Source organism: Stigmatopora nigra, chromosome 8 (assembly GCF_051989575.1).
Source record: "Stigmatopora nigra isolate UIUO_SnigA chromosome 8, RoL_Snig_1.1, whole genome shotgun sequence".
NCBI lineage: Eukaryota > Metazoa > Chordata > Actinopteri > Syngnathiformes > Syngnathidae > Stigmatopora > Stigmatopora nigra.
Genome location: NC_135515.1, coordinates 5,681,569 through 5,702,313, shown reverse-complemented (window position 1 = coordinate 5,702,313; position 20,745 = coordinate 5,681,569). Strand labels below are relative to the sequence as shown.

Genomic DNA, 20,745 nt, shown 5'->3' with positions numbered 1-20,745 from the left:
TAATTTAGATGGTCTAACCAGCCTAGTACGCATGTTTTTGGAATGTGGGAGGAAACCGGAGTACCGGGAGAAAACCCACACAAGCCCAGGGCAAACATGCAAACTCCACACAGGTGGACCGACCTGGATTCAAAGCCAGGACCTCCACTGTGTGGCAAACGTCTTAACCACTCATCCGCCGTGATGCACAAATAGTTTTTGTTCTTTTTTTAAATGGATAAAAACCAGTTGGTCAACCGTGCTGTAAAGTCACCGTGTGATGATGATCTGTTTTCACATTCCAGTGTTTGTTTCACTACAAAACTTCCATCATAGTCTTTAATTTCATTTTGTAGTTTTTAATAGAAGTTAAATATTTTTGTGCTGAAAAAAATACAATGTTCATAAAGATGCAAGTCATTTTTTTAACATTAACATCTATTAATTCTGCTGACAGTTTTTTTTATAATAAGTGTATTAACCAAAATCAAGGTAGATATTTGAATTCATTATGATTTTTTGACACAATCGCACAAGCCTAGTTCTATAAAGGTTTGTGCTGTTTTGGCACCTAAAACAGGCAAAACGTGATTTAAAAAAATGGTGTTACAAGACTGAAAGTTCCTCTTCATCACACAGTAGTGGTTCAACTTCCATTCCAGCGAGTGTTGTTTGCATTTTAGCCGAATTCTTCTTTCTGTACACAATGAACTGGATCGTTACCTGGTTACCAAAGTCAAGGTTTTCCATTCATTCATTCATTCAAATGCATTTGATGATTAATTTATAAACAGACAACACGATACTTACTTTCTGAGTTCATTCTTGTATGTCATGACAGATCGAAGGTAAGATGAACAAGGCCGACACACAAAGAAATGACATTCATTAAGTCTAATTATTTGAAGGATACAAAGAAGTCTAAAATTAGAACTCCAACACTGCCGATAAGCCATGCCAGATGTTTGATGATGAAATTCTGTTTGGAGCCCTTCAGTGCTGGTAGAACCATCATTACGCTTAATCCATATGTTCCATTGCCCATCATGGCTAGTGCAAACAGCAGGTAGGAGGTTCCCTCAGTTGATTGCCTGAGAAACTACAAAATAAATACATTCAGTGGATTGCATATTGACAGTTTGTGAGTAATGCCTTGATAGCCCAATATTTATTTTTTGAACTCATGAATAGGCAATCATAGGCCAGTAAAGAGAAGTTCCAATCAAAGAAGATGCTAAAAATGTTGGTAGAAAATAGAATGAACTTTAGATTGATCTTGATTGATGGCTTCATTTAGTGATCTAGTTTGTTTCTTTTGGCAGAAATTCTTACTTACAGGCGTGAATACGAATTGTGGTGCAGTTCAACATCTGTCAAGGAAAACCTCACATATTTCTGACACTATGCGAGTTTCACTTACATTTTTATAGAGCTGTGGGAAGCGAGATGAAAGGTAGAAGACAGTGGCCAGGTATCCACATATATAACCAGAAATTTCCAATGATTTAGATGAAAGGTGTCTCTAAGAAAAAAAACAAATGAAGAAGACAAATGTCACAACATCTATTTTCTTTCTTCTTGTCAAGAGTTCATCAGTTTTATTCACTTACAGTAGAGTCTGAGGCTTTAATATTGTCTATGAGGAGTTTGGGTAAAAACAACAGAAGGACTGTTGCTGCACCACACCACAGGAAACACAGCCATTTCAACACAGGGCTCTCTAAAACAGACACAAAAATATAAGGCAAAGATCAGAGAGAAGACATTAATAACAAATAAATGAATCATCAAATATATTTTAAAAAAAAAACATAAAATAAATCAATCATCCAATATAAAAAATCATGGAAAAAATGGACATCACATAGAAGGAGACTAGTTGACTGCTCATTTTCGCGACCATGTAAATTGTATGTCAACAAATATGTGAAAACCCAGATTCCCCAAAATGCTGGAGCACTATGTTAATTGTGAACAAAAACTTAATGCAATGATGTGGATCTACCAACTATTAGTATTGTATTTAGAACAGAAAATAGATGACCGGTCAAAAATTTAAACTGACAATTTTTGTTATTTTAATGGGATTAGATCTGAGCCAAAATATCCATGCACTTACTTCTTCTCGAGTTGTTTTTTATCTTGTAGTAAAGAAACTGTGAGATGAGAATCAGGTCAGTGAAGATGTAGAAAACCACAGTGACTACCTGTAAAGACAACACAGGAAATCCAGTTTAGTCAAGTATGAAGCTGTAAAGGAACAGCTCATGCTTTGATAATAATCAAAAGTTAAAAGAACGAAACCGTGGTATGATGATGCATGATGTTATTTTTTGCCAGTTTACTTTAGAACTGAAAGCAAGCTGATATGGTTGCAGGCCTAAAAATATTTTCAGATGTGAGATTAAGTTTACCTGAATTGGCAACTGTCCAGTGAGATAGCAGCCTGCAAAGCTGGTTACGTCGCCACTAAAGAGGAAGAACAGGAAGCCAAATGACATGGCCTCGTCCACTTTACCGGTCCGATAAGATTCATAAACCTGTCTAATATAAAGACAAGAAAATACATTTAAACAGTATGAATGAAATGGACAAATACGGATTGGGTAGGCTTAAGTATACACTGCTATTACCAATCTTAGCTCATTTTATATTGATTGTATTGTTAAAAACACAGATGTATAGCACACAAAATGTATATACTACACAGACAGATGGGATTCTCATTCTTGTTACTGTGAGATTTGAACTTACGGTAAAGTGGATAAGAGAAAGCAGACCATCGATACGAGTCCAATCACAACACTGCTGTACTCCCACACATTATCCACACACTCCTCCAGCAAGTGGAGAATCCACGGAGTCCCGTTCACGCACGGAATTCGGCTTGGCGTCAGAGAACTCCAGTTTGAGTCTACACTTTTCCCGGGAAAACGGGTGGTGGCCATGAGACACCTTCAAATTAGTGTTCTTTAGCCACAAATGGTTATCTTGTGTCCTGATTTAGGGAGAAAAGTAGAGTTAATGTGGAAAGATACAAACAAATTCACCATTATTCAAGATGCATACCTTCTCAAACAATCAAAAGTGCTCTTCTGTGGTCACTCATGAGCGATACATATTTTAGCTAATCATTCAAAATATAGCTGGTGCCATTGCTTATTGTTGTTGTTTTTTTTATTAAAAGATCCATCTTGCTTGGTAAATTGGAGATAAAATCGATCACTTGGCCCGATCGATAAGGTGGAGATTCTAGATTGTTTGTTGGCAAATAATAACCTCCAGGGCATTTTAGCACTATTTTGTAACAAGTAGCGAACTAATAGTGATTTTATATGAGCTTCGGCTCAGGCTCAGCATCCATCACTGGTGGTCCTATTGCGTCATCTTGATGGACCACATTGCAGCAAAACATCCGGTTGTGATTTCAAAATAAAGGTTAGAAGGTAAGAATGTATTTTTCATTTTTTTCTAAATCAAAGTATTACGCATTTCAAATGCAGTTTTGACATTTTTTTTATATATTACTAATTTAAAAACAATACAAAAAATAGTTTTTCCCAAAGTTACACTAAATTAACATATTTCAGTCGGTGGCATTGCTGTCTTGTTTTAAAGGCTTAAAGTAAAAATTGTATGAATATATAAACCAGCAAAAATGTGAAAAATTAGAATATTTTTATATTTTCTCATAGAGAAATAATGGTCACGTCCACCTGTTGCGGGCTATATTCTTTTTCTCCACACGAGGGCAAGCTTTCCAATAGAAGCCATTGGGACAGAACGGGCTACTCTGTGAGGGAATTTGAAGCCTCAACACAGGCTCGTCGGAATAAACATGTGTTGTTTATTTTCTCGCTTTATATCTTGCCTTTTAATCGTGGAACTCGCTTGAATTGCTCATTCATCCACAGGCTGTGTGTTCTTCCACAGGTAAGCTCCTCGACGCCACCGGGGTTTGTAAAAAGGGGGAATCGGGTAATAGCTGTCATTTGAGTCGTGGTGGTGGTGCAAGAGAAATGTCCGTACATACCACTTACATTCCTTGATTTCGAGAAAGTTAACTGTATATAGAGGAATTTCATGTAGGTAGAGTTTAACGTGTGCATCTAGACGAGAGAGAGTGAGAGTAACTTGTGAATCGAAGCTGATTTTGATATCGATGATTGAAAATAGCAGAATATTTAGTTGTATATTGCACCTGCTTTGCCTTCATCCAGTCGTCGACCCCCCTGACCCCTAATTCCAATGGAATGTGTTTTGAGGTTAGGGGCGAGTTCAGTCGCATTACTCACATTTTTTTGTCTTAATGCTGATGCCCTACTGTGTGGAGGCAAAGTGAGATGAAGGGGACTCTTCAAGGTCAAATAGTTGAAGATAGTATACAACTACACATTTTAAACACACATTTTCATGTTGTACTTCAATGGTGGAATGGTCGCAGTATTCATTAATTTTTTTCTTGGGCAAATCATTGTTGACAAATGTGAGAAACCATATTTTGATATACAAATCGGTTAATAGTGATAAACATGTCTCAGTAAAAATAATTACGTTTGTCTTTGGCAAATCATTGTGGAGAAACTATTTACATGCTCAGTGTTTTCACATACATTCATTACAATTATCAATTTTATCTAGGGATGTTCATTCGTTTTCTTAACCGCTTATCTTTGCAACGGTCTTGAGGGTGCTGGAGCATGTCCCAGCTAACTTTAGGAGTCAGGCAGGGGACACCATGAATCAGTGGTCAGCCAATCACAGGGCTCTAGCCATGTAGTATTGGTTATATTTTCTAAATACTAGGTTGGTGACCTGAGTTAGTCATATTGAAGGTTGGCCCAACTTGGAAGTCAATTGTAGATTGGATGGAAGTATGTAAACATGTATTATGTAAATGTTGCTTATCTTAGGAATACATTAAAAATGTATTTGGACTATACTTGAAAGGAGCTGTCATTTTTTTGTCTCCTCACAGTTTGATGAAAAGTGAACATGCTTGTGTTGCGCTCCAGTGTGAGTTTTAGCTTCAAATGTGAGCAGTTTATGAATAATGAATGTCTCAGAAAATGCATCTAAATGTAAGATGCTTTCCTCACACATTTTTTTTTCTATTTTACTGTAGAAATCCACTCTCGGTGAAAAGTGCAAGTAGAAAATCTTTTACTTCTTGCAATCTTCTCTTCTTTCTATTTAAGTTTTTCCACCGGATGTAAAAAAATAAAAACAAGTCTCTAAATAATACTTGATCTTCTATCCACCACTAATTACTTTAGCTTAGTGACAAAAAATCAAGGTTGCAGCTTGATCTAGTCCATATGGGTATTAAAGGTTAGAATAACTATTATTTTGGTAGCACAATGATTCTGCATTGTAGTTCCCTTTTGCCTTGTCTAGATAATTGACACCATTTTGTACAACTCTTGTAGGCATATCATGCACAATTGTTTGCAGCTGCAGACTGAGAGCATGTCTAATGAAGAGTCACAACACACAGTTTGCTATGATAAGGTAGCTTTTTTTGTTATATAGTAAGTATACATTTTTCTATCTATTGCAATCCATTGCATACGTCATAACCCTCTTTGCTAAGGTTTTGGAGCCAACCTTTGAGCATATTTTTATTCATTACAAAGTTAGGCCCAGGTTTTGGATGGGAATTTACAGCTCTATAGTTTGGGATCAAATGTGGTCATGGAGTTTAAGTGGTTAAAAGGAGCAATATGTAAGATTGGTGGCCAAAAATTGGAAAAAGGTCACACAATAATAGCATCCACAAAGAGCATTTTATTCCTCCATCCATTTCAATCATAGAGAAACATGCACATGCATAACTCTTTGCTCCAGTCAAATGACCCCATTAAAATCAAAGTACTTTAGTTGAACAAATTCTAAATTGTTCTTACAAGCATTTTGGGGATTTTGGAAGACTGGCTTCACTTTTTATTAACCAGGGTAGCTGGATATTTTACAGGTTGGCCTCTAACTTCCAATAATCAGCAACAAGAGTCCTAATGTTTGACTTCTGCTGACCACATTGTAGCATGTACTACATTGAATGAATTCCAGTATGAAGCAACATTATACCATAGTCTGTAATTTATATGAAGAGGGAATGGAAAAGGAAATATCAAAGTGTTAGATGACATTATATCTAAATTCCATGTAGGCAGCAGGGGTTCTCCATAAAGGAAAGTGGGTTTCCAAAATAGTGTACAGACAACATCATACTGTAAAATACTTTGTATGTGTGCATAATGTTGCAAATGGAAGGCAGGTGCACATAGCACAGTTGGAGAGGGCTGAATGAACAGCCAGCGAGATGTGGAGACATGGGGGGGCTGTGAAGAAGGGAGGGGTCTGTCCTATAGGTGATACAAAAGAGCCAGTGTTCTCTCTCTTGCAGGGTGCTGAGGGAAGACAGTAGTAAGCTAGTGGGCCGTATGAACAGAAAGAGGGGAACCTTAAAGTTTAATTGTCTTCGTCTAGTCTCTCATTTTCAGAACCCACCAGTATGCATCAGTTCCCCCACTAACCCTTGACCCAGTGTCCCACTCAGTTTAACATTTGACAACAGGTTTTCTTTGAGTTTCATTGCTGAAACAACCCTGAAACCAAGCATGTATGAAAATAAATCCTGCAAGAAAATCTGTAAACTCTAACACAGAAAGGTGACTCTGCGGTTGGAATTTTGCTGTGTTTAAAGGTTGCATTCCTGTGCGCGCTGAGTAGGAGTTGGCTGATTAATAGTAGCAAGCTGATGGATTAAATAGTTTCAAAACTCCCATCCTTTACACATCTCAAAGGATTTTATTGCTTAACTGACATTATAGTAGTGAATGTGCATCGTCTAGCCGCTTCATTAGGAACACTTGTGCATTGTGAGGTCCTCCCATTTAGTTGTATTTTACTACTTAACTAGACCTCTCAAAGCTCATAAATCTGAAAGAGGCAGAATACCTAGGGAACTATATAGAGGTTCAATCCGTGACAACTGGTTTATTGAGCTCTGTAACATAATGTTTATACTTTCACAAAACTAAGCATGCCAAATATGGATTCTATGTTGCAATTTCCTCTAAATGGGTGTGTTCCTAAGTGATGAATTGCTTGCCTTAGTTTTTGTTGGTGTTTTTGGTATTGCGGCCTGCAGCACCAATGAGAATTCCTAATGTGGTTACTCTGGCAACGTGGGCGGGTTTCCGCAGCCAACCCCAGCAGCTATCGAGCGCGCGTTGAGATGAAGATGGTGTTTTCCTGTAGAGAGAACCAAGTGACACAGATACATATGCTTATAACTGTAGTTGAGCAAGCTATAGGGAAACTGTAATTTATGATCTCACACACAAAACACATGCTTTGTAGTTACTTTTATGAAAACTAAAAAATGTGAGAGCACCCATTGGTGCAGTGGTTCTTTTTCCTGACTATAGGGAGCGTAGGTTCGACTCCCAGTTGATGGTGATTGGATTGTAGGTGAAAATGAATGATAGTGGCACTTCATTGTTATTTAAACGATCACATTCTTCTGCTTGTAATTGGAATGCTTCTTTTTAATGTCCAAAGACACAGATATTGATTGTTTTCTTCTTTTTTTCTATTAGGACTCTGTGGTGACACAACTACGTTCCCTGATGGTTTGTTTCTATGGTAACAGGCCTCATGCAGACCCAGGAAAATGTTGGGCCAAGTTTATCCGACTTTCATCCAACATGAAAAAGAGTGATGAACATTTGAACAGGTATAACTAAAAATCTCCTGAAGATGGCAACACCACAACTGTGAATTTTCAAGGTACCTGTACTTTTTTTTCTTTTCTATTGGGGTCATGCTGGAACTATTAAAAAGTCAGCATAAACCAAGAATGAAAAGATTTTTTTATGATGGAATTTCATAGACATGATTTAGTGTCCAGCTCTTTCTGTTTAGATACTAATATGTTATGGGTTTTTTTAATTTTTGACAAGGATCAGGATGCACCAGCTCTTCAGTCAAGTGCTTGGCCAAAGGGATTTGTCTAGAGCAGGAGATTTGTTTTCTCTAGAAGATGCTGCAATCAAAGACTGCTTGTCAGAGGCTTTGGATCATATCAAAACCATCTCTTGTTCACCAGTTAGTAAGCACAGTAAATATCAGCTCTGTATATTAAATGTACACTCAACTGAGTACACTATAGTGCATAAACCTGAACCTGATGTCTGTTTTTTCTTCTTTAAAATGTGATTTGTTTCTCATACAGGATTATTTGACCAATGACAATGACCAGGCAGTGGTCGAGATTTGTATCACACGCATTACCACTGCCATCCGGGAGACAAATTCCATCGAGAGGCATAGCACGGCCCTGGTGGGGCTGTGGGAGTCGTGTCTGGAATATAACCTCACGCCTCAAGGTGACTACACTGAGGACACGCCGCACACCAAGATAGCCTCCGACATTACCAGCTGCATCCTGCAGGTACCCACCCACCCACACACACACAACAAACAGGGGCATACACACACACACAGTAAATCATACTCCAATAAGCTTGTACAGTCATGCACCTGCACACCTAACTGTCCTTTGATTTCTAAACAAAATTTGTCAAGGTAAATTAGGCTGACTCTCTAAAATGATCTTTCAGCAGTATTTATTTGAAATTAAACATGCATTACACTCAGTAAGGACAGTACTTGAAAAAATGCAGTACTGACTCAACTAAAACTGCATTGTATGCTGTACATAACATGCAAATACAATGTGGATACTCCTATATGAAAAAAACAACAACTTCACAACGGATATACATTATTTAAAATTGTAGATATAGTGATGTAGTACAACAGAAATGCCCAAATTAGGCTTTTTCCACCCCAAAAAAATCCATTGTATCCTATGATATTACACACATACCTACTTGGTAACAAAATCACCACTATTGGAATGATAATATTTTACTTGTACACATTAATTTCACCAAAAATGTATTAATCTATCCATTTTAATACGGCTTATCCTCATTAAGGTCACTGGTGAGATGGAGCCAGCCTACGCAAGCACACACGGGCACAGCTCACACACACACTGGTACACAGTGCAAGTGCACGCACAGACAGACACATGCAACTTCAGCGTCTTCCTACTTTGTGTCCAAATTCCCAATGGATCTTTCCTTTTGCTAGAGCTGCGCTTTAATTTTCTTTACCCTCTGACCATCTGTCTCTCCCTTTTTATTATTCCGTCCTCACTTTGACTTCCTGTCGTTTGATCCACCACTCAAGTGACCCTCTTACCCGACTTTGAAGCAGACACAATTAAGCACTGAACATTCTCAGACTCATGACGACCCTATAAAGAACAATTTGCTTAACTTTGTTTATTTTAAATGGGACAGCTTCGGTATGCTTGGTCATACAAGACGGAATCATGAAACTATTAAATATTTTGGCTATTTTGTACAACACAGATATACAGTACAGCAATTTAATCTTAGTAATAAATGGTTGTAGATAATAAGCACCTTATTTGAGATGTGAACAAATATTACTTAATGACAAACTTACTCTCCACTCTTCCTTAAAATATGTATCAGTAAAATACATATTACTTTACAAACCTCACACAGTCCTATTTACTTCCAGTATTGTACAAAATGCCTATTTATTTTCCATTGCATTCATTGCAGAAAATAATAGTCTGGTCCAATACATGCAATACTATTTTCTTTTATTGTCAATGCAGTTTCACCAGATGAGGGCGCTGGTAAATCAGTGTTCAACTGCTGCTTTTGTCATAATAGTTTGGCCTCTTTAGTTGTCCCTTATTTTCAGCCTGACTGCTCAGATTGCCTTCTGTAAAGCTTCACCAACTCCTGTTAAAAAGAGGACAAAGGGACTATAAAATGAACAAAACTACATACACATACTTCAACCAGTACACGTTCCCTTTTTGGCTATCATTTAATTCATGTGTAAAAATCTGTGACTGTACGACTTCACTTTATTAGGCAAAAGTGAACATTGCTTTTTACGTTTCATAAAAAGCAAGCAAATTGTGCTTCTAAATATAATGAAGCTATTCTCAGTTATAAACAAAATGTTACCAAGCTTCACTATGATGCAATTTAAAATTTTGTTTAAATGCAAAGTATTTTGAGATCTTGATTCAATGTACTGCGTCCTAATGTAAATTGATTTCACTTAACTTGTGATTATTCATTTTCCAGTTCTAACATCCTCTTCTGTTTTGTTTATTTTCCACAGAATTACAGTTGTCCATCAGTTATGCTGTTGGCTGTCCCAGTAGCTGTGCGCTTCCTGCATAAAGGCAACAGAGAACTGAGCAGGAACATGTCCAGTTACCTCTCACTGGCCGCTATAGCTGAGGTCAACCTACTGGCTGAACATACAGAGGACATAACGCTCAGCGTGCTTGCAGGTTAGAGAATACTTACAGTATTATACACATAAAAATATGAAATCATAACTGCTAACTGCATGCATGGGCATACTATCACTAACACTTTATGGCCCTTCTGCATTCACCGCGTGCCAAAGTAAGCTAAGATGATCTGAAGAATAATTACTGGAGAAGTCCCATAGGAGCAATACTTTCAATGTTTTGGATGTCTTCTATTTACATTTTATTTGCTCCGTATCAAGTGAATGCTTTGTCAGCTGTGGTGTGGTAAAGCTCTGACCCTGAGATAACACTATTACTATCGACTTTAAAAAAAAAGTTGAGATAGAAATGAATGAGGGGAAAAGAATAGTAATCCTAAAAAGATCTTATCGATAAAATTGCACAAACCCCCCTGGTGCAACTCGCCAGGGGGTGACAATGTGATGGTGGTCCTTTTTTTTTCCAGCCAGAATATGACACAACCACACAGTAGTGAACTTTAAGGGCTTTCAAATACGCAAGCTGCCAACTATGATATTCTATTCATGTTGTTTTTGCGGTATATAAACATCGATCCAATGTATTTATTCGAGTGTTGCATTTTAATGTGGCAACCATGCTTGAAACCCAATGTAAATAGTAAAATATGAACACTGGAATGCACCTATGCTTGCAGCACATGGTTATAATGATGAAAATGGAATGGCTTGTATCCAAGTTTCCATTTTACAGAGCAGTAAACTTGCTTCCCAAGTTTAAGTTATCTTCTTGTTAGAGCTGCTCATAATTCATTATCATACCAAGTGCAAATAAACCACCCACTGAGCAAATGAGGGACTGTTAAAAGGACTTTGGAAAAGGGACTGTTAAAGGACACAATTATCCACGTTAACAAACAAATCCACTGCAGTATTTCAGCTTTATTCATACCACGCTCTGGTATCAACCACCATCTTCCATAAAATACATTTATGTACAAAATACATTCATTATCACCCGTTGCCATTTCCAGGGAAGCAACATTCTTCCAATGTACAATATTATACATGACATTTTAATCCAAAAACAGTCTCCGGATCTTGTAAACATTTTCCTCACGGATATATAAAAAACATTTCAATGGCAAACATAACAAACAATGTAACTTTGCAAAACTAAATAATAATTAAAAAAAGATAAACCTATATTACATTATGTGGAAAAAGTAATGGACAGCTGACAAAGCAAGCACAAAAAAACTAATATTAATGTAAACAAATATGTTGATGGGTACAAAACAATGCAGATGACTTACAGCGTTTTCAGCTAGGTAAGGTGAAAGGTGGAAGAAAATGTAAGATTGCTTCCAGCTTCTGCAATTTCTAGTCTTAGCCATGCTTGACAGGAAGCATACACAGCAGTTTTGAGCCAGATCAAATGTTGCATGGCTCAATCCTTTGCAAATCTCTTTACATGGTACCTCTTTTCATACGAAAGTGAACTAACAAAAGAAAATACTCCTTCAGACACTTAATTTAGGAAAGCATATAACAAGTTTGAAATGTCAAAACATGATAATGATGGTCAAATTAACACCTTTTGTCTTCTACTGCAGACAATAATGACTTAAAATATCTAAACATGTAAAAATAGAGGACTCTAGCATTAAAACATTTTCATTATTTTGGACCTCTATGTACCCTCTCCTATGTACGTTGGAGTTGTTTTAGTTATTGGCTCAGAACGTTCCCACTTTCACAATGGCTTCTTTCTTTCACCCTAATTAGGTCTTTGGTAAACATTGCTTGCCGCACATTTCCTGCTACGACACACACTTTTTCGAGGTGAATACTTGACAGTGTTGGTGGCTTACAGCGAGCAGTGCGTGTGTGGGATATATCCTCCGTTGAAATAATTGTGGTGTGAAAAGAAGCATTGAAATATTTGCACAAATATAAACTTTTCTCAGTTTAAGCAGGAGGTTGGGTTACAAAGTTTGTGATAGGCAAAGGACAATGCCGGCGAGTTTCAGGGAGTCTATTTTAGTTGATAAATTGAGCGCCTCCATGTGGCACCATCTCCGTAACACCCCACGCCACGATGTTCCCCCTTTGCTCTGAGCCCTGACCTTCTTTCAAAGCCAGCTGGGAAATCTTCTCCTCGGGCAGCACTGTGTCCCACATGTTTACTCCTGTCATTGTCCCTGTGAATGCCAACTTGGAATCAAACCCTACTTCAAACCCTGACATCCCGTTTCCGCTGCTGCTTGGGGTCAGAGGACAGCAGCCATTCCTTTCTTGTCCCAGCTGGAGTGAGCCTCCTTCTGGGAGGATATGACCTTCTGCCACACCTGGTGTGGAAGCAACCTTTTTCCCACCTGCCCATAAGGTTGCCAAACCTTGCTCAGAGGACCAAGACCCGCATAGGTGGAGCCATTCTGGTGGACTCGTTGGATTAACCACACCCCGTGCTTCCACCAGGTGAGCCTCTCCTCCAATGGTGAACAAGGCCGAGGTGTGGCTGAGCAAGAGCTGGATTTCGTAAGGGTTGCGCTTGTTTCCGTAAGAGAAGAGAACGGTTTTGTTGGAGGCTGTGACTGGCTTTAGCCACAGGCACACGGTGAAGGAAGACAATGAAAGAGGGACATCTGGTATCACAGAAGTGTAGATGCGATGGGAACGCATGGGGAAGAGGATTGCCATCTCATTACCTGTCAGACAAGATGGTGTAATAGGGATGAGAAAATCAGGAGTTAATACCATATAGGGGTAATCATCACATAGTGTAACAAGGCAAGAGTAGAGTAGGTTGAGAAATGGGAGCTCAATGGAATACAACATTGAACAAGTTCAAGTTACTAAATCTCTGCTCACTTACCTTTGAATTGTATTTTGAAAAAAAAATCAATTGGTAACAAAAGTAAGATAAACTACACTTATATGGTAGTTTTTGTCAATAGGTAATTGTTATTTCTTTATGTTGTTCCAATAATTGGTTGTGGTTTTATTTCACCCCTACAGCCCAATTTAGGCGTGCTATCTGTTTTGTTTCCCCATTCATAAAATAGTGGTGAAAAGAGACACTGGGTGTTCTCATGATCTTTCCCATCTGGTTGTGTTTATCCCCAGTGTGTGTGTAGTGTGGGTTTAAGTTTGATAATTCTCTTGTGATTGCCTCACTGGCTGTGTATACATCTAGGAGGATGTGTAGGTGTTCTTACATTCATTTTATCAACTAAGATTTCAGTGCACTTTTACACACCTATAATAGTTGAATCTTTTTAGATTTAAGATTAGACTTAATTATCAAAAGATTTACTATTCCATTATCTGGCACGATATTAGTTGTTGCTGAGTAAGATGGTTGAGAGGGAGAAAAGAATGCATTTTCAGAGTTTGTAAGAGAGCGAGATGAGACAATTGACTGTGTACCTGCAGGCAGGTGTCTGTGCCGCAATGACCTCAACACCTCCTGGAGCTCCAGTCGTGTCTGCTGTAGCACAGTCAAGGCCCCCTCCAAAGCTAGCTCATGTGATGTGACCTCCTGCTCTCTGTGGCCTGCCCTTGCACCCTGTGGATGCAATGCCGCTTTCACACCTCCTGTGTTGCTGAAACAAGTAGTTTCCAGCTTGGCAAGTCGGGTCGCTTGATTTCGTGAGGCGGTGAGAAGTTGTTGTAGCATTGTCTCCATGTTGGAATTCCCAATGGAATATTCTCCAAATTTTAATCGTTCAAGGGATTCCCTGAGTTTCCCTTCCATCTGCAAGGCCATCCTTCTTCCCGCTGTCTCCACTGCAGCGCCACATGAACCACCATACTGGGCCACAAACCTAGACATCAGAACCAACATCAAGGCTGAAAATGCAGTAAACTTAATCCATTATGACTAAATGCTATTACGTCATTACTTTTGGATGACTTTAGTGAGATTGTAAAATATCAGATGTTAATCAAAGACATTCATATTTGATGTAGGCTGCACCATTGTCGCATAATCATTTTATTCAGTCATGTAACTGACCTGAGTATTTCCCCACGCAGGGACCCCATCTCCACTTTGACTATGTCATCGGCATACTGAAGAAGCATGTTCTCTCTCATCTGGCTATTCTCCAGCATTGAAAATATTTTGTCCCACTTAGTTAGATCTTGGGAATTGCAGGGGGCTGTAGTTGGTGTGGCTAGAGACAGATAGTGGAAGGATAAAGAAAAACTTGGTTAACGTGACAAATCGCTATTGGGAATATTCAGGTAAATGTTTTTTTTCTTGTAAGATGTAAAAATCTTGTAGAGTGGAACTATAATAGCAGTCATGTCTCTACTGCTGTACACTGAAGCACTTGGATGGTGAGAATGACCTCAGTACAGGGTTTGACTTTGAGGGTGTGATCACAGTTGACAAGTTTTGTTTGGTTAAAAGGAATTCTGGTGGTCATCCAAACCCTGTGGTGCGCCACATAAATGGACCCAAGCAACTCTAGGAGGTGGTCTTACAAACAAAGGTGTGTGTTTGGGGTCCGTTGAGTAGAAGCGAGGGCTTCATGGACTAGTGTCAACATCATGATAAGAAGCATTTGGATGACACAAACGAATGGTAGTAGTAGAAGGAAACCCATTGAGTTTAAGAACACGCACCTTCTTTTGGGCACATGAGTATACAATTTGGTTTGATCAAACGACTGAGAAACATCATCTCAACACCAGAAACTAAGTACATTGCACTGTTTGAAGTGCATATTGTCAACTGCATTATCTGCATGAACTTCTGAATATATTCATAGAATTTGGGGTGAAAAGTGGACCTCAATTCTTCTTTGTGGTTTCTATTTTATAACCTTTTTCTAAAGGTCACTGCACATATATTTGAAGACAGCTGGCAACTGTTTTGAACAGCAATTACAATCATTACTCCGCTCAGCACTCTCCTGTAGAGTGGCCACTCTAGAGGCACTATTCATTTCAACCCTTAAATTGACCTTGGATGAATATGGCTCATTTAGTTATAAGACAAAGGTACATTTCAGGGTGGCAAAGTCCTGGAGAGAAAAAAAATAGCTGGCGGGATTCTGCTCTGGCTACATACCGTGACTAAAAAAATAGTCATATAAATATTTTTTGAAGAGTCCATTGGGTTTTTGAGTGATGTTATATTATGTTATGGAAACATACTTTTTGTCGCCTCCGAGGTTTGAACCTTTACATTACAACAACATTACTTTGATGGGAGATTCAACAGATTATAAAGGAAATTCCAGATTGCACATTTTTGCCATGTTCAATTGTGGACATTGCAATATATTACAATCTAGTACTAATCCATAGAATAATGCAAATAAATCACAAAACAAACGCCAAGTTCTATTATGGCTCAATGTTTTAGTAACAAGTATGGGTCTGACATAATTAGATCTTCAAATAAGGAGTCAAAATCAAATGTCAATTGGGAAGCAGTAAAACAAAACATGTTTTCTTTGTATAACACTTACGTTCTGGTTTCTCCTCCTCCATTATTTCGTTGTAGTAGTTGTCGGCGTAGTTAACTTCAAAATCATCCTCATAGGTCATAGTCAGACACACACACATCGACCACACACCCACTGCCAGATAGAACCTCCAGTTCAACATGCTGCTCTGCTATATGAGTAATTGTGTGTTTAGAAGTAGTAGTAGCAGTACTGCTGGAAAAATAAAATAGATATATAAGGAAAATGGCTTGCACCCCTTATGTTTCTCTTTGTTTTTTTTTTGTTCGCGTGTGCTCTGTTGTCCCCTCTGGTCTCTCAATTTCTCTGGTCCACCACTCTCTTTTTCAAGTGCTCCCTCCCTGATGCCTCATGCAAAATTTGTCCCTCCCCCTCCACCTTCTCCTCCTCCTCTTTACTGCCCCCATAGTTTCTTGTTAAATGCTGAGCAATTGTTGGCAAAAGGCCGAGCAGTGTTGTCTACTCCAGTCAGTTACTGAGTTAAAGAAGGGGCCTTGATGGATTCAATTCATTTTAATCAGTCTACTTCACTTTTTGGGAGTGATACAGATTGGCTTTAGGGGACCAATATCCAGTATGTCTATCAACTATTGACAGCCACAGAAATCTCCAGAAGAACGTGCTTATTAAAAAGCACGATCACCAGTCATGCATTTGATCATACTTCTTTTTTTTTCATGTGGGTTACCATTAGGTGCAATGTTGTGGTGTTTACTATTGCTTTTCTATTTGGAGATAGAATGGTCAGTATGTATCCACTGATGATCTCATTATTATTGATTAATACTATTATTAAGAAATAGGACTGTCACAAAAGAAAGGCAGTATTTAAATAGTTTTTAAGTTTGGGGCAAACTATAAGTAAAAAGATAGGTATCAACACAAATTATACAGGAATTAATATTACTGGAATATATTAAACTTTTCAGAAATGATCCTTCGTCCCTTCTGAAGGCCACATTTTTCAACATCTTCAACATATTATTATAGATTTCCACACCTCATTCCACTAACCTTAACCCCACCTTTTGCATGGACTGTATGGATTCAGTGACAATTCAATAGTTGTACACTTTTGGTTTTGTATTTTAACAAATTGGAATTTAACCAGAACATAGTCCTAACTTCAAAACTTTCTTTCACTTGCTTTCATAGTTCTTTGTGGCATTGAAATGTGAGCAGTGCCCCAGCCTGCGAGCAGTGAGTAATGCGTCGTTGGAGGTAGCTTGTATGTCGTAATCAGATATTACTGCCACTGCTACGACTCACACAGAGTGAGAGAGAGGGGGGAACAGGTAATGGAAGAAGAGAAAGGGAGATTGTGTTTTGTCCCATGTAGTTTGTGCGTGTGTGGGTGTGTGGGTCTGTGTGTATGTTTGTGTTAAGGTGAAACGACTTTGCACTGGATTTTGCAATTTGCTTTTTTAATGGAGTTTTCTGCATCCTCTTTTTTGTGTACCTTAAGTTTGTTTATGCTATCATTTATATATTTAGACATACAAGACAGTATATTCGATTAATGTTGTGTTGTGTAGGAGTTTGTGTACTCGTGTGTTTGGTGTTTGGTCTATTCGAGCAGATGGTCTCAATGACTTCCTCATGGGATTTGCCTGCTCTTGGCATACCTGCTCATTTGCCAGATGAAATAGTGGTTTCACAATTTATTAGGAATTGTAGGAAAAATGTATAGTTAGTCGTACGAGCTACAGATTTCCTATTATATTTACTCTATTTATAATTAATTCTAAAAATACAATTCAACATCATATAATTCAATCAACAACAAAAATGTCTCCTATGTATGTGCACTATATTTACTTAGATCACCGAAACTGAATTTGGGAGAAATTTAATCCTGAAAGTGGGGAAAAAGCAGAAGCTACTTGCAGAGTTTGAGTCACACAAAATGTTAAAAACCGGACACATTTTGAGGTTTTTCACTTTAGGGTGTGCTCGCTTTTGTTGTCAGTGGTTTAGAAATTTATGGCTGTGTGTCTATATTTAATGGACAATAAATTTAACTATTTCACAAGCCTTACACTGACTACACATTAAGTGTAATTTTTGTCATTATGGTGTCCTGGAAAGATGGAATGCATTGTTTACCATTATGTATGGAGAGCACTTTAGTGAGATACTTTAAGTGTTTGACAAGATCATCATTATCATCACTCTATTAAGAAAGTTCAGAATCTTATAACAGATGGATTTTTTTGGAAATGTTTGCCTCTATTCCATCCCTCGCATTCTTGAGGTGTTTGAGTGACATGATATTTGGGACGGAAGAGTAATGTATGCAATTCTGGTAGAAGCTAATAAACACTGGGTCAAACATATATTTTACGCCGATCTGCGGGAGGGAAATATCTTCTGTTGACCTCATCTCATTGGATCCAATCCACATTAAATTAAGAAAGGAGTAAATCCAGTAGCTTAAATGGAAGTATGCAGTAATTTTCTTAATATTTGTTAACATCAAATGTCACACTCAGATTATCATTAACCATTTCTTGACTTTTCAGGCAAGTTTCAGTTTAAGCTATCATACTAAAACAATACATCTACACAATATGTTCAAAATATTGCCTTAAATGATTTTTTCCCCCGAGATTTCACATGAAAGGCATTTAGAAGTTCCACTTTAAATTCTGAGCTCTGAGGTGTTGTCATATTTTCCATTTAAACCACATAAATTATTTGTCATTCAAAGTAATTTTCTTGCACCCAACCAAGAGTTTGACAGAAGTTTGAATTGGATATGTATCATATTTAAGTATGACACTTTTATGCACAAGAGCGATCATAATTTAAGATCCACTGTATGTCAAGCAACTCAGGTTCAAACTAGAATACATACTTGATAATAAATCCCAGGCAGCATTTTTTTTTAATATTTCCAAAATAAGCAGACCAGCCAAAACTGGACACATGCATTGGATACAGTCTTCATAAATCCAATTTTAAGACTCCTGGAATGGTTTGCATGCATAAGTTGGTCTCTATTTAGGGGTTTTCCTACCACAGTATTTTTTAATTTTTACTTTCAAATTGTATAATGATCTACAGTAAAGATGTCACCTTTGTCTGGCAACCAATCAAGGGTGTACCCTTATTCAGTTATACTGCTAGGGTGCAGGTTAGGGGGTTTCATTGAGATTGCCAGAAAGAATTGTGAAAAGTGTTGATTCTAATGACAAATAAGCTGTACAAAATCAGTATGTGAATGTGTTGTTTTCTTGGCATGATATGATTTAGTTTTTGTCACGAGAGATAGCAAGAGCAGACCATTTTCTTTCTTTGTTGTGGTGAATTTCTACCAATTCCAGGTGCTGCTAGTCTAAGTAGGTGGAGAAGTGCGCTTGGGTAATATGAAGGAATTAGCAGCAAGGGACTAGTCGTACAATGATTGGGTGAATTAATAGCTCTTTCGGAAATGTGTTTAACCATGCCAAAGATGTTGTTCAGGTCCATTGGGTTCTAGAACTGTGTTGCATTCTTTAAAACTGGGCAGTTGAGTTGATACCACATCCTACACTGAATTCACCAAGATGGAAATATCTACTTTGTCAGCAGATTTTACAGTTAAAATTTTCATTTCTTGTAACACGATATTAATGTGATTATCCTGTGAAGATACTAAAACGTGGCCTTTTGCGATAATTTAGTCTTCCCATCTAGGTTTGTTTTTTAAAACAACATGTTCAACATCATGATCACAATGGGTTTAAAGTGGAATGCCAAAGGTTTTTGCACTGTATATATTATTCTCGTTCATGTTATCCATGTGTTCAGACATGTGTTTGCCTGAGGGTCCAATGCCAAAATCCTTAAAATCCCCCACAGCTTGTTCCTCTACAGACCCTTAAAATTACAACTACAAAAGAACCCCATAAACGTTTCAGCTTTGGCCTGATTGCTATGAAAAGCTTTGTTTCTGTATATATTGTGTACAGTTTGGGTGTTATTTTATGAAGTGCTGGTTCTTGTAATGACTGATGTACCTAGAGGTAATAATGGGGAACGTTCCCACAACTGCGAAAAACCTGTAAGACTTTCGTGGTCAAAACCACTGTTGACAAAATAGAAAATGAAGGCTCATGTTACTCATGATAGCAAAATAAAATAAATCCATTTAAATGATTGCCAAGACTTTGGGGAGAATATTCTTTGGACCGACAAGATTAATTTGGTGTAAAAGGAAAACATTTGAACTTTAATTTGTCGCAGACCCTGAAACATCTGTGAAAAATTCTGTGCAATTCCCCCAAATTGAGTGTACTGTATTTCCTGCCTAATACTGAGTCACAAACGCCAGGGTTCGACTTAACTGAACTGTGGCTTGGGTGACTCAGTTATTTAAACAATTTGAAGTTTTTCGCAACATGCAACACATGCTGTTTAAGCTTGTTTGTAGATTTTTATTACAATGAGTCAAGGCTTTAAGCAACAAGTATTACTTCTAAAACATTCAGATATAACCACTACACTTATTCAGTAGGTAGCACATTTGTATCTGATTTATTCCTCATGCAAAACATTAGCAACTCGCATTGACAAAATCTCTTTTGTTCCCCGTCCACAGGCAACCACATGCTCCTTCGTGTGCTTCCTTCCGTCTACCATAGACAACCTGATGTCATCCACTGTCACCTTGGCAAGCTCACTGGTCTGATGTCACAGCTTGAGAGCACAGAACAACAACACCTGATCAAATTGCTACAAATAGTGGCTGAGCAACACCCACTGGTGAGATTTTCTTTATTCTTTGACTCTTTCTCACAAGCCTGGACACATAAGTCCAGAATTACTCTGTAGAATTAAAGAAAACATCATGAAATTTAGAAATACAATGAACTGTGGGGCGGCCTGACGGATGAGTGGTTAAGGCGTTGGCATCACAGTGGGGGACTTGGGTTCAAAT

General features: G+C 38.0%; 3 protein-coding genes across 7 annotated transcripts in view; 1 reads left to right on the top strand and 2 right to left on the bottom strand.

The window, feature by feature from the left end:
- Positions 1-348: 348 nt before the first annotated feature.
- LOC144200614 (lysosomal amino acid transporter 1 homolog) lies at positions 349-3,362 on the bottom strand. The gene is made up of 8 exons (XM_077722859.1): positions 3,049-3,362; positions 2,734-2,977; positions 2,394-2,523; positions 2,099-2,186; positions 1,590-1,699; positions 1,400-1,501; positions 893-1,078; positions 349-702 (listed from the first exon to the last, which is right to left on the bottom strand). The coding sequence occupies exons 2-8, from the start codon at positions 2,925-2,927 to the stop codon at positions 586-588; spliced, it is 927 nt and encodes a 308-aa protein (XP_077578985.1). The 5' UTR covers positions 2,928-2,977; positions 3,049-3,362; the 3' UTR covers positions 349-585.
- Positions 3,363-3,762: 400 nt separating this feature from the next.
- The window catches only part of veph1 (ventricular zone expressed PH domain-containing 1), a 30,575-nt gene continuing 13,592 nt past the window's right edge, over positions 3,763-20,745 (top strand). The window contains exons 1-6 of one of the 5 annotated variants that reach the window (XM_077723344.1): positions 3,763-3,912; positions 7,637-7,773; positions 7,947-8,091; positions 8,219-8,437; positions 10,225-10,399; positions 20,407-20,570. In XM_077723344.1, the coding sequence (XP_077579470.1) occupies positions 7,954-8,091; positions 8,219-8,437; positions 10,225-10,399; positions 20,407-20,570 (696 nt within the window). In that variant the 5' untranslated portion in view covers positions 3,763-3,912; positions 7,637-7,773; positions 7,947-7,953. Of the gene's footprint in view, positions 3,913-5,406; positions 5,511-7,583; positions 7,774-7,946; positions 8,105-8,218; positions 8,438-10,224; positions 10,400-20,406; positions 20,571-20,745 lie in introns of those variants that run through there. The other 4 variants (XM_077723342.1, XM_077723346.1, XM_077723345.1 and 1 more) reach the window with 4 other exon arrangements.
- ptx3a (pentraxin 3, long a) lies at positions 11,264-16,133 on the bottom strand. Its single transcript, XM_077722605.1, has 4 exons — positions 15,828-16,133; positions 14,363-14,522; positions 13,774-14,171; positions 11,264-13,052 (listed from the first exon to the last, which is right to left on the bottom strand). The coding sequence occupies exons 1-4, from the start codon at positions 15,964-15,966 to the stop codon at positions 12,385-12,387; spliced, it is 1,365 nt and encodes a 454-aa protein (XP_077578731.1). The 5' UTR covers positions 15,967-16,133; the 3' UTR covers positions 11,264-12,384.

Coding starts and splice junctions, on each gene's coding strand:
- LOC144200614 (XM_077722859.1), bottom strand. CDS start 2,927: ATGGCCACCACCCGTTTTCCCGGGAAAAGTGTAGACTCAAACTGGAGT. Junction 1,079..1,399: donor TCCCACAGCTCTATAAAAAT/GTAAGTGAAACT, acceptor TTTATTTTGTAG/TTTCTCAGGCAATCAACTGA. Junction 703..892: donor TTCTAATTTTAGACTTCTTT/GTATCCTTCAAA, acceptor TTTGGTAACCAG/GTAACGATCCAGTTCATTGT.
- ptx3a (XM_077722605.1), bottom strand. CDS start 15,966: ATGTTGAACTGGAGGTTCTATCTGGCAGTGGGTGTGTGGTCGATGTGT. Junction 14,172..14,362: donor CTGCGTGGGGAAATACTCAG/GTCAGTTACATG, acceptor TCTGATGTCTAG/GTTTGTGGCCCAGTATGGTG. Junction 13,053..13,773: donor GCACAGACACCTGCCTGCAG/GTACACAGTCAA, acceptor CTTGTCTGACAG/GTAATGAGATGGCAATCCTC.